The sequence below is a fragment of the Canis lupus genome, chromosome 1 (assembly GCF_048164855.1).
Source record: "Canis lupus baileyi chromosome 1, mCanLup2.hap1, whole genome shotgun sequence".
Taxonomy (NCBI): Eukaryota; Metazoa; Chordata; class Mammalia; order Carnivora; family Canidae; genus Canis; species Canis lupus.
The window spans coordinates 116,370,412-116,384,475 of NC_132838.1; the positions used below are offsets into that span (position 1 = coordinate 116,370,412).

At 37.8% G+C, this 14,064-nt stretch overlaps 1 protein-coding gene across 5 annotated transcripts in view; it reads right to left on the reverse strand.

Moving 5' to 3' along the window:
* Window positions 1-265: 265 nt before the first annotated feature.
* Window positions 266-14,064, reverse strand: part of ZNF829 (zinc finger protein 829) — a 76,596-nt gene continuing 62,797 nt past the window's right edge. For all 5 annotated transcript variants that reach the window (XM_072769676.1, XM_072769911.1, XM_072769622.1 and 2 more), the window contains one exon: window positions 266-2,414. In XM_072769676.1, coding sequence (XP_072625777.1) covers window positions 1,435-2,414 — 980 coding nt within the window. In that variant the 3' untranslated portion in view covers window positions 266-1,434. The remainder of the gene's footprint in view (window positions 2,415-14,064) is intronic.

The following is a 14,064-nucleotide window of genomic DNA, read 5'->3' on the forward strand; positions in this document are numbered from 1 at the left end:
TCGTACACAAAATTATAAAGCAGTACTAACTTTTCTACAAGTGTTGCAAATATTTATGTATTTGGTTGTGTGTGCACAAATCTGTAAGCAAAAGTAATTTTTAAAAAAGGTCTGGAAGGATAAAGAACAAACTGCTAAGAGTGACTACAACAAGGAAACTACTGGCAGTATTTTTCAAGGAGAAAATATCACGGTTTTTTTTTTTCACCAGTTATTTGACATTGAAATGTAATGTTTTTAAAGAAAAACAAACAAAAGCACTACATTTGTGTTTAGAAGGCAACTTTTATAACTGCAAATTTTCAGTATCATAAAGTTTTTCAGTAATATACAGCAAAATGATAATCTACCATAGAAAAATTATACCATTAAGAAGAATGACAGACATCTATACTTACTGAAATAGCTGCAGGATAGAAGCAGGTTATGGTACAGCATGCACATCATGATTACACTAAATAAAGTCTGGAAGGATATGTTGTAATAATTTGAAAGTAGTAATTTTTTTTTTTTTGGTAGGCTTACAAATAATCTTTCTTCTTTGTGTGTGTGTATGTGGTTTGTTTTTTGTTTTGACAAAATGAAAACAATAGTTTTACAAAAGGAAAAAAAAAAAGAGTAGCACTGCCTTTAAAAACAAAGTTATAATTCTGCCAGGAATTGAAAGATAGCCTATGTAATGTAACTTACTATACAATACTGGTACTATAAAAACAGATCTATGGGTTAGAACAATAGAAAAGACAGCCCTAAAATAAAGCTAATATAAACTCAAATATATAACCAAGAAGTAATGTAATACAATAAGGAGGAAAAAATTATTTAAGAAATAGTCTGGGACAGAATCTTTTTTGGAGGTAAGGGACATTTAACAAGTTATGTATAAAAGAAAATTACAAATATGTTAGAAAAACAATGTTAACAGTGTTATGGGTTAATATGTTCAAGCCTTAACCTCTGGCATCTGTGAATGTGATCCTATGTGGAAATAAGGTCTTTGCAGATGTAATCAAGTTAAGATAAGGTCATCAGTGTGAGCCCTAATCCAATATAATTGATGTCCTAAATAAGAGTCTCCTCTTATACAAGACAGGGACAGATATACACAGAATACAATGTAAAAATGCAGGCAGAGATTGGAGTGATGGATTTACAAGCAAGGAATGTCAAAGACTGATGTTATCAGAAGCCAGGAGAAAGACATGGATCAGATTCATCCTCAGAGTCCTCAGAAGGAACCAACCTTACCAACAACTTTAATTTGGGATTTCAAAGCTCCAAAACTATGAGATAATAGATTTCTATTGTTTTAAGACACCCAATTTTGTGGTACTTGGTACTTTGTTATAGTAGCCTAAAAAACAACTATATTTATTATTTTTTCATTACCTGTTTTAAAGATATTATTAAAAGACTATCAACAGGGTTTATCTTTCACCCAGTATGAATTCCTTCATGGCGAATAAGGTCAGAGCGACTACCAAAGGCCTTTCCACATTCTTTACAGTCATAGGGTTTCTCACCAGTGTGAATTCTTTGATGTCTAGTAAGGTTTGAGCCTTTATTAAAAGCCCTCCCACATTCATTACATTCATAAGGTTTTTCATCTGTATGGATTCTCTGATGTTGAATAAGTTCTGAGCTCTGAATAAAGGCCTTTCCACATTCCTTACATTCATAGAGTTTCTTGCCTGCATGAATTCTGTGATGATTAGTAAGTGTTGAGGCACTACTAAAGGCCTTCCCACATTCTTTACATTCATAAGGTTTCTCACCAGTATGCATTCTCTGATGCTGAATAAGCCTTGAGTGTTGAGTAAAGGCTTTCCCACATTCCTTACATTCATAAGGTTTCTCACCAGTATGAATTCTCAGATGTGGAAAAAGTTGTGAACTCTTAGTAAAGGCTTTTCCACATACTTTACATTCATAAGGTTTCTCACCAGTGTGAATTCTCTGATGATCATTGAGGTTTGAGCAATAATTAAAGGCTTTTCCACATTCCTTACATTCATAGGGCTTCTCACCAGTGTGAATCCTCTGATGTTGAGAAAAATATGAACTACAACTAAAAGCCTTGCCGCATTCCTTACATTCATAGGGTTTTTCACCAGTGTGAATCCTCTGATGTCGAATAACAAGTGAGCCACGACTAAAGGACTTCCCACACTCCTTACATTCATAGTTTTTTCCAGCAGAATGAGTTCTCTGATGTTGAATAAATTGTGAGTTCTGATTAAAGGCCTTTCCACATATCTTACATTCACAGGGTTTCTCTTCATTAAGAGTTTTTTGATGTGAAGTAAGAAATGTGGGCTGAATAAAAGTGGGCATGTCTTCGTGAGCAAATATTACTTGACTAAAATGTCTCTTCTTTAGAGATAATATCTTGGTCTCACACATAGATTCCAGATCTGGGGGGGGAAAAAAAAAAGGCATGTGTTCATTTTTCCTATCTTGGGAGAGATTAAAACTTCTAAACAGAAAAAAGAATTAAGGTGAAAATAACATCTGGGAAAGTAAATGCATAAACAGTTCTCAAATATGGCTAAGCAATTTTCAAAACTGATAACAGAAGCATGGATACTGAGGAGAGCCAAGAGAGGAAATTCAAGAGTGATTAGGGAAATAAAGACCTCCATCCTGAAATTCCAATGTGAAATCAGAATTACCTGAAACTTCCATAAATACACCCTGTTTGGGGATACCCTCCATACTTTACAGTGATTCTAATCATATACACATGCTTATAAGCATACACCTCACACACAGCCTCACACTGTATTTTTTATAATTTGTGGATAATTCTCTGACCTACATAAAAAAAGACTATTGAGGAATAAATGTATTAAAATGTATAAATGGAAGATCACAGTCAGAAACTCCAAAGTGTTTGTTGCTGGTAAATTCACATTGGGAGATACCCTAATCTAAAGTCCTGAATGAAACTGACAAGAATGGTAGGCAGGTACTTCTATGGATAAAGCCTGATATATTGGGGATTCAATGAAAATAGTTTGCCTTGGAATTCTCTGATGTTGATTTTGGAAGAGAAAGGAATGGCATCTTGCTCATACCAGTGAAAAAGGAAAGAGATAGCTTGAATATGAGGAAGAAGAGAGTAAGAATGAAATATACTGTGAGAAGAAGAGAGGTACTCCATGTCCACTTTTTTTTTTTTTTGCCATTCTGCGTATCTGCCATGAAAGCACTGCAAATACTGATTCTGAGTTTATAAATTTTAGCAAGTAGGTAAATTCATACATATGGAATCTCTGAGTAATGAGTGTCTATTGTACTTTTAATAAAAAGGGGGACAGGGATCCCTGGGTGGTGCAGCGGTTTGGCGCCTGCCTTTGGCCAAGGGCGCGATCCTGGAGACCCGGGATCAAATCCCACATCGGGCTCCCGGTGCATGGAGCCTGCCTGCTTCTCCCTCTGCCTGTGTCTCTGCCTCTCTCTCTCTCTCTGTGTGACTATCATAAATAAATAAAAATAAAAATAAAAATAAAAAAAATAAAAAGGGGGACAACTTCTGTTAGAAATCACAGACTGAACATGAGTTTTCCATTGCTTATTCATGAATCCACAAGAAAATTATAATAGAAGCTTAACAAGAGGAAAGAAAAACTTCCCTATGACAATGAATACTGGAGAAGAGACAGTAGCAATAAAATCTGGAAGCTAGAAAGCCAATGAATGAGTGAGTGATGAGTGAGTCTGCAGACGAGAGAAAAGCAAACTGAGCCTACAGTAGATGAATTCCACAGCACTAATTGATAGTGCAGATCCCCATAAATGCACAAGAATTAGAGGCATCAGGCATTTTTAATGTGGGGTATACAGAGAATGCTGAAAGCTGAAGAATGAATTCAAAGATTGCATTAGTATTGAAACCGCTAGGATCCTTTCCCCTATATGGGTTTACATTTTCCTATTCTCACAGAAAACTAGAAATATAGAAAAATGGAACCAGAGGGAATCTGAACTCAGGAGCATTAAGCATAGCTGTGGGTATGGGTACTGAACAAAAGATTAACAGAAAATATATTTACTTGTGATAAAGAATGATTCTGGTCTTTATTCCTGGCACAGAGCTTCACAAACCATTGGGATTTCCTGACTGGAAAGTCTTTTGTTATTCACAAGCTCCTTTTGATCAGACCTGAGTTTTCCTAATGCGGTGATTCACAGTGGGCACTTAGCTTCAAGAGGGAGAATCTAGGCACTCATGACTACACAATCAAACCTCAATAAAAAACTCAGGGCAAGGATTGGAGGGAAGCTTCCTGGTTGGTAACTATAGGATGTACCTGGAGGATGACATACCTTGACTTTATGGGTGTAGAATTTCCTATGTTTGGTACCTCCTAGACCTTGCCCAGTGCTTTTCAGGAGTTTTTTTTGAGTTGTTCTAAGGAATTATCAAACCTGAGAGGGTATGTGAAACTCTTAAATTTAGTCAGACAGAAGTACAGATAGCCTGGGGATTCCAGTTGCAAATGGTGCCTGAACTGGTGGGCACCTTGCCCTTTAACTTGCAGATACGATGTTAACTCCAGGTAATGTCAGAATTCAGTTAAAGCATAAGACATCCATTTATTGTTAGAGAATTTGTGCAAGCCACGATACTGAAATAACCCTGTTGATTTTATCCTAATTTAATGCCCAGAACACTGATAATAGGCTCTTAACTTCCTCAACTAGCAAAATAAAGGTCTCTTCTCACAGGAAAAAAATTATGCATAAGAGAAAAGACCAATTACCAAAAGTAGGCTGTCCTTAGTATATTAACCCAACCAGATCATCCTAAAGTAAACAAGACCCAATTCCTAAACACAGAAGTTCCAGTCACCTTTTTAGTATCTCATACTTAAAAATGAGCAGTAAGCCATTGTTTATCAGACATATGAGAAATGTTTTTTAATGTGAAGAAGAGCCCAAAAGACAAAAAAGTATCTGTGAGGAAACAATGCAAGCAACAGAAGAAAATGTCAAAACATATAATAACCTCAGAGAAATAACAGGATTAAACAGGCATAAGATTCTAAATAAAGAAAGACTAAGAAAACACAAAGTTTTTAGAAACTGAAAATATAATAATGAAAAAATATTTTTTAAAACCCCAAAAGTTCCTGTCTAAACTCGGAATGTGCACAAAATTCTGGCTTCCTTTCTCAATTGACCCTGGAGAAATTATAGAGAATTTGGTTTTGTGTGGAACTGATGCAAATTGCAAAATGTCCTAGGGAGATTGAAGACTGGTGCAAACCTGTGTGTATTTGAGGGTGGAGTCTACTTGCCTGAAGAGATGGTAACAGGAGGCAAGGAGAGGCTAGCCCAGTAGAAAAGTTTCTAAACTCTGATTTGTCCTTTCCCCGAAACGCCCTAGGACCAGTGGCCTGTGCCTTTACCACAGAAATTGGTGGCCGCTGCTCAAGCAGCTGAGTAAGTAGAATAATCTAGTGGTAAAGAAAAAGTCCTGCTGGACAGAAGAATGGCTGACTATCTGCTCTCAGGAATCTGTTCCTTTACCTTCTCAACTATTAAAACCCCTAGAGTTGGTGAATTACAAAAAGGGAAGGCATACTCTTCCTGTAGATGCTGCTGCTTTGTAAATGTTGAAAGATCAAAACATGAGAAGAATTACTTGGTAGAGAAGTAGCAAATACAAGTTATTAGCAGTGAATCATTAGGTCTTAGGGCTCGTCATTCTAAGTTCATCCCCCATTACTTAAATCTACCTGGAAGGACACAGACCTGGGTCTATCCCCTGGCATACTGCTAGACAAGGTGATTGATATCCTCTTGGGAACATGAACTCACAGGCCAAAATGGCTACACATCAGAGGGTACAACTGTTATTGAAATAAGAATACAAACTACCATGATCATCTTGACAGATACAGAAAACCTGTAGGATGTGGCCAACACCTATTTATGATAAATCTGAGCAAATTAGCACTGCAAAGTAATAGCTGTAACTTGGTAAAAGTTATCAGAACTATGGCAAAAACTGCAGCTAAGTGAATAACTTTAGATATGCTCCCTAGAAGATGAGGAAAAAGAAATGGATGCCTATTACCAATATTACTAAATAAGACAACCCTGGCAACCATTATAAGCAAAGAAAAAACAAGCGTGAGGATTATAAGAGATAAATCTAATAATATGCAGATAATATGATGATCTAACTAGAAAAACCAAAAGAATAAAAAATTAACTTCAGTAAAGTTTGGACGTTAAAGATCAACTTATAAAAATTAATTAATAGTATTTTGAGTAACATCAGAAAGATGGTGGAATAATAAGTGCTAGATTCTCCTGACCCCCACAAAAACACCAACTTAACAGCAATACATGATCAATTCCCTTTGAGAGAAATCTAGAAACCAATTAAGAGAATCCTGCATGCTATGCAAGTGTGAAGCCAGCCATATCGACACTAGTAGGAAACCTGAAGACACCCTCTCACCATGATCCCTATTCCTGGCATAGGGACATATAACTGGGAGGAAACTTCCAGCTTCTTGAATACAGAAAAGTTGGAACGCCCATCCAATATCTCAACTTTTCTGACTGTCGTGGAGCCTTGATTAGACCTGCATACCCTAGGCTCCTGGGGACTACAGAGAACAAAAGCACTGGTTTAAACTAGCATGCACGCACTCACCACAGCTCCTTTCCCTGCTCAATGCAGAGTGAGTGGGAGGAAAACTTCAGCTCCCAGCTTCTCCCTGGAGAAGGAAAGAGGCGGACTGTGTGTCAAACATTCCAACTTTTCTGGGGTTTGCCTAAAGGATTGGCTTCTGTCTCATCAGTCTCAGAGTGCTGATGGGACCCAGTAGATTCAAGATATCCAAAGGCCACCAAGAACAAAGAAGGTAGTTTGAACTAGCAAACAAACTCACCATAACTACTCCTCCTGGCCTAGGGCAGAATGAATGGGTGGAAAACACCAATTCCCACCATCTCCTTGAGGATGAAAAGAGTTGGACCATGCATCCACTTTTCTAACTTCTCTGGGAGCTACCCAAAGGACTGGTTTCTGTCTCACCTATCTCAGACTGTGGATAGGACCTGGCATACAGTGGGCCCCCGGGGACTACAGAAAATGAAGGGGGTAATTTGAACTAGCATGAAGGCACCAGATCTTGTCCCCTAGTTTAACACACAGTAAATGGAAGAAAAACTCCAGCTCCCAGTTTCTTTCTAGGTGGGGAAAGAGTGCATCAAATGTTTCAAATTTTCCGGAGATTACTTGAGGAACTGGCTTCTATCTTACAGCCCTGGAGGGACCTGACATATTCTAGACACCTGGGAGCCACTGAGAACAAAGAAGGTGATTCAGACTAGCATGCAAACACTTGCCAGAGCCCTTTCCCCAATTCTAGAGCAGAGCTGGCAGACAAAACACTCCAGTTCCCACATTCTCTCTGGAAAGGGAAAGAAACTGGATCACACATCCAATGTTCTAATTTCTTCAGGAGCCCATGAGAAATTGGTGCTTGTTTCAGAGCATTGATGGGACTTGGCATACTCTAAACACCTGGAAGTCACTATTAAGACAGTGGTTTGGATGAGCATGAACATTTGAGGCTCCCAGAAGGTCTGACTGCTGAAGGTCTTCTCTTCTATGAGGCTAATCCATAATGAATGGGACTAGTGGCATTTTTTTTAAACATGTAGATACCAACACAAAGAATTAGGAAAGAAAATGAAGAAACGGAAACATAATCCAAACAAAGAAACAAAATAAACCTCCAGAAAATTACCCTAATGAAAATTAGGCAGAGGAATTACCTGACAAAGAATTTTAAATAACCACCATAAAAATACTCAATGAGCTCAGGAGAACAATGAATGAGAAAAGGGAGAATTCCAGCCATGAGACAGAAAACTTGAAAAACAACAAACAGAAATCTTGGGAGCTGAAGAACGTAATAACTGAATGAATATTTCAATAGATGGATCCAACATTCAATAGTCTAGAGCAAGCAGAAGAATCAGTGAACTTTGACAGGTCTTGTGAAACTCTCTAATCAGAGGAACAAAAAGAACAGAGAATAAAAAAGAGTGAAGAAAGCTTAAGGTTCTTACGAGCACCAAGGAATGGTCCAATATACACGTTATGGGAATTAGAGGCAGAAGAAAGAATAAGAAAACTTACTCAAATTAGTAATGGATGAAAACTTCCCCAATCTGAGGAAGGAAATGGGACATCCAGACTCAGGTAACCAAAGTATTCCAAAAAGATGTACACAAAGAAATCCACACTGAGACGTATGTCACACACAGACATCATCATAATATCTTTGTCAATAGTCAAAGGCAAAGAGGGGTGCCTGTCTGGCTCAGTTGGAAGATTGTGCAACTTCTTGATCTCAGGGTTGTGACTTCAAGCCCCATTTTGGGTGTAGAGATTACTTAAAAAATAAAAACTTCAAAGGCAAAGAGAATTTTGAAAGCATCAAGAGACAACGAATTGTCACATGAAAGGGAACCCCCACAGGACTATGAACAGATTATTTAGCAAAACTTTGAAGGCTGGAAGAAAGCAGGATGATATATTCAAAGTGGTGAAAGAAAAAACTTGTCACTCAAGAACATTATACCCAGAAAACCAGTCCTTTATGAACGAAGGAGAGAGAAGACTTTTCCCAAACAAAACCTGAGGGAGTTCATCACCACTAGACTTGCCTTACAAGAAATGGTAAAGAAAGTTTTCCAACCTAAAATGAAATGATAGTAAACAGCAACACAAAAGAATAAGATAGTATAAAGTCCTGTTTGTAAAGGAAAATATATAGACAAACACAGACTACTGTAATACTGTAACACTAGAGGGTAAATTACTTTTAATTCTAGTATAAAAATAAAAAGCCAAAAGTATTATAAATAACTAGAAATAAAAGTATGTTAACAGACATACCATGAATAGATGTAACTTGACACATCGATAACACTACATACAGGAGAGCAAGTATTTTTGCATGTGATTGAAATTAAGTTCTTAGCTTAGGGATGCCTGGGTGGCTCAGCGGTTGAGCATCTGCCTTTGGCTCAGGTCATGATCCTGGGATCATACGATCGAGTCCCGCATTGGGCTCCCTAAGGGAGCCTGCTTCTCCCTCTGCCTGTATCTCTGACTCTCTGTATCTCTCATGAATAAATAAAATCTTAAAAAAAAAAGTTCTTAGCTTAAAACATATTGTTACAAGATATTTTATGAAAGCCCCAGGATAACTACAAAGAAAATACTTGTAGAGGTTAGAAAAAGAAATGGAAAGGACTCAAAGCATATCAATACACACACACAAAAAAAAGAAAGAAAGAAACAAAAAGACAGCAAGCAAAGAGTAAGAGGGACAAACGAACTATTAAGAACAGAAAATGGACAAACTGGCAACAGTAAATCCTTCCCTATTAATAGTAACTTTAAATATAAGTGGACTAAACCTTCCAATCAAAAGACATAGTAGCTAAACAGATAAAACAACAAGATCCAACTATATGCTGTCCTCAAAAGACTCACTTGAGACTTAAGGACACATACATCGGCTGAAAGTGAAGAGATGGAACAAGATATTCCATGTAGATGGTAACCTAACGACAGCTGGGGTGGCTATACTTATATCTGACAAAACAGGCTTTAAGTAAAAAACATCACAAGAGACAAAGAAGGACATTATTTACTGATAAAAGGGTCAACTCACCAGGAAGATACAGCAATTATAAATATATTTGCACTCAATATCAGAGCACTTACATATATAAAGCAAACACTGGCAAAACTAAAGCAAGACATAGACAAAAATAACTGGACACTTCAATGGCCTACTTGCAATGATACATGAAACAACCAAACAGAAAATAAACAGTGACTTGAATACTATTATAGATTAAATGGACCTAACAGATCTATATAGAACATTTCAATCAATAGTAGCAGGATCTATTCTTATCAAATGCACATGGAACATTCTCCAGGGTAGATCATATGCTAGGTCACAAAACAAGTCTTGAAGAAATTTAAGAAGACTGAAATCATACCAAGTATCTTTTCTGACAACAGTAAATGAAACTACAAATCAATAGCAGAATGAAAACTGGAAAATTCAGATATGTAGAAATTAAACAATACATTAAAAAAAAGATTTTATTTATTTATTCATGATAGAGAAAGAGAAAGAGGGAGAGAGAGGCAGCGATACAGGCAGAGGGAGAAGCAGGCTCCATGCAGGGAGCCCGACGCAGGACTTGATCCCAGGTCTCCAGGATCACTGCCCGGGCCGAAGGCAGAGCTTAACTGCTGAGCCATCCTGGCTGCCCAACAATACACTTTTGAACAAGCAATTGGTCAAAAAAAATAAATTAGAAAATATCTTTTTAAAAAAAGATTTTATTTATTCATTTGGCAGACAGCACAAGAGGGGAGCAGCAGGCAGAGGGAGAAGCAGACAGGCTCCCTGCTGAGGAGGGAGCCCAACATGAGTCTTGATCCCAGGACCCTCGGATCATGACCTGAGCCGAAGGCAGATGCTTAACTGACTGAGCCACCCAGGTGTCTCTAAAAAATATCTTGAGACAAACAAAAACATATTTCAGATGAAGAAAAAGTAGGACAAAGAGGGAAGTTTATAGTTCATATGTTAAGAAAGAAGAAAAATCACAAATATATGACCTCATACCTCAAGAAACAAACTAAACGCAAAGTTGGCATATAGAAGGAAATAATAAAGATTAGAGCAGATGCAAACATAAGACCTGACACTGTAAAACTTCTAGAAGAACACTTAGGGGGAAAAGTTTCGTGACACTGGCCTTAGTGATGATTTCAGGATATGATACCAAAAGCACAGCAATAAAAGTAAAAATAGACATACAGGATTACATCACACTTAAAAGCTTATGCACAGCAAAGGAAACAATCAAAACAGTGAAAAGGCAAACCTATGGAATGGGAGAAAATATTTGCCAAACATGTACTTGATAGTGGTTAATTTCTTCTTTTTTTTTTTAATTTTTAAAAAATTTTTATTTATTTATGATAGTTACACACACAGAGAGAGAGAGAGAGAGAGAGAGGGGCAGAGACATAGGCAGAGGGAGAAGCAGGCTCCATGCACCGGGAGCCCGATGTGGGATTCGATCCCGGGTCTCCAGGATCACACCATGGGCCAAAGGCAGGCGCCAAACCGCTGCGCCACCCAGGGATCCCAATAGTGGTTAATTTCTAAAATATCTAACCAAAAGAACTAATAACTTGACTAAAAAATGAATTAAGAATGTGAGTAGACATTTCTCTAAAGCAAACGTACAAATGGCCAAGAAGTATATGAAAGATGCTCAATCTCTAATCGTTACAGAAACATAAATCAAAGTCATGAAGAAACATCGCTTACTACTTTTAGGAAGGCTATCATAAAAAGAAAACAAGTAATAAATGCTGGTGAGGATGCTAAGAAATTGGAACTCGTGTACACTACTGGGGGAAATGCAAAATGGTGCAGCCACTCTGGAAAACAACATGGAGGTTCCTCAAAAAATTAAAAATAGAACTATCATATGATCCATCAATTCCACTTCTGGGGATTTATCCAAAAGAATTGAAATCAGGATCCTGAGGAGATACTAGTGCTCATGTGTTTAATAGTCAAGATGTGTAAACAACTGAAATCCATAGATGAATGAGTGGATGAAGAAAATATGCTGTATACATACAATGGAATATTTAGTCCTAAAAAGAAGGAAATCTTTGAACACTATGCTACATGAAACCTGCCAGTTATAGGACAAATACAGTTATAGGACAAATACATCTAAAAAGAGCAAAACTCATAGAAGTGAAAAAGTAGTTACTAAGAGTGGTTGGTTACCAAGGACTGGGGTTATAGGAAAATGAGCAGTTGATAATCAGCAAGTATAAAGTTTTAATTATGTAAGGCAAATAACTGCTAGAGAGCTGCTATATAATAGTATGCCTTAAGTTAGCAATACTGTATCATACACTTAAAAATTTGTTGAGAGTAGATCTCATGTTAAATGATCTTATCACAATTACATTTATTTTTTAAAGATTTTATTTATCTGTGAGAGAGCATGCACAGCAGCGGGGAGGGGCTTAGGGAGAGGGAGTAGCAGACTCCTCACAGAGCAGGGAGCTGGACATGGGGCTTGATCCCAGGACCCTGAGATCACAACCTGAGCCAAAGGCAGAAACTCAACCAACTGAGCCACCCAGGTGCCCCTGACAATTAAATTTAAAAAGAAAAAATTTAAAAGGCAGTTGTAAGAATTTACATCCCACCAGCAGCTTGAAGGTGCTGCTCCACATGCTCATCTATCCTTACTAATGTTAGTCTTAAATTTTTGCCCATGTTGCAAGTGAGATAATGATATCCCACTGCAGTTTTAATTTGCATTTCCTTAATAACTAATAAAATTAAACTTTTCACATGTTAAAAAAAAGCTAATAATATTTCTCTGCACCAATAATACCAATTAGAAAATTGTAGATGGGGATCCCTGGGTGGCGCAGCGGTTTAGCGCCTGCCTTTGGCCCAGGGCGCGATCCTGGAGACCCGGGATCGAATCCCACGTCGGGCTCCCGGTGCATGGAGCCTGCTTCTCCCTCTGCCTGTATCTCTGCCTGTGTCTCTGCCTCTCTCTCTCTCTCACTGTGTGCCCATCATTAAAAAAAAAAAAAAAAAAGGGATCCCTGGGTGGTGCAGCGGTTTGGCGCCTGCCTTTGGCCCAGGGCGCGATCCTGGAGACCCGGGATCGAATCCCACATCGGGCTCCCGGTGCATGGAGCCTGCTTCTCCCTCTGCCTGTGTCTCTGCCTCTCTCTCTCTCTCTGTGACTATCATAAATAAATAAATAAAAAAAAAAATTAAAAAAAAAAAAAACAAGAAAAAAAAGAAAATTGTAGATGCTCACAACAGCAACACAATCTACTGGAAAAATCTAGAAAGTAACTGAATAAAGAACAAAAACTTGCTGTGGAGAACAACAGGTTGCAAATGATTTGTCTGGTGAAAAGACAGCCTTAAGGTTACAAATTTATTATCCTGTAAGTCAATAACTAGTTTTTGTATCCAAGTTAGTGATGTGATTCCTGCATTCTTTCTCTCTGGGACAGTATGAACTCAGTCTCTTCCAGATAACTTGAACTAGCTTTACCATTCTTCTGATTCTCTCATTAATGAGCTAAATAAATCTTTCAAATATGCTTATCATACACTTAGAAAAGTTATATTTAACTTTTGAGAAGTTTTATACTCTGATTATTTTGAAGATCCCACCAAGATGTCCAAATGACTTATCTACAGGAGGCAGTAAAGTGTGTGACTTGAGAAGTGTACCTCACAGGCTATTTAAGTCCTAGCAGTCTTCTCTTCTTGGCTGCCTCAGTAAATCCCAAGCAGCAATAAAACTCTACTTTCATTCACTTTCTGTCCACTACACCCTTCTCAATGTGTCTTGCTTGGGTTTTATTGTTAGGCCAAGTCTAGTTTGGGTTCTGGTTTGTGCAAGGTTGGTAAGTTACAGTGATTAGAAATCTGATTTTATGGCTATTTCTATAGGGATAATGGAAATCTGTTTCCAGGGATCCCTTCATTCTTTGTTTTTTTTTTTTTTTTTTTTTTTAATTTTTTTTTAATTTTATTTATTTATGATAGTCACATAGAGAGAGAGAGAGAGGCAGAGACATAGGCAGAGGGAGAAGCAGGCTCCATGCACCGGGAGCCTGACGTGGGATTCGATCCGGGGTCTCCAGGATCGCGCCCTGGGCCAAAGGCAGGCGCCAAACCGCTGCGCCACCCAGGGATCCCTCCCTTCATTCTTTGTTAAGTGAAAACAGAGAATCTGGATTATTATCTTCCCTGTGAGTCTGTTTAAAATATCTTGTGCCTCCCAGAAAGGAAAAAAAAAATTTTGGAGCTCTGCATTGGTGAGTTCTTTAGTTGTTTATCCTACTTTATGGCTAAACTGTAAAACTAAAGTTGTGTCTACAATTGAAAAAAGCTTCTTTTGTTGTTTTATATTACTTTTTTTGGA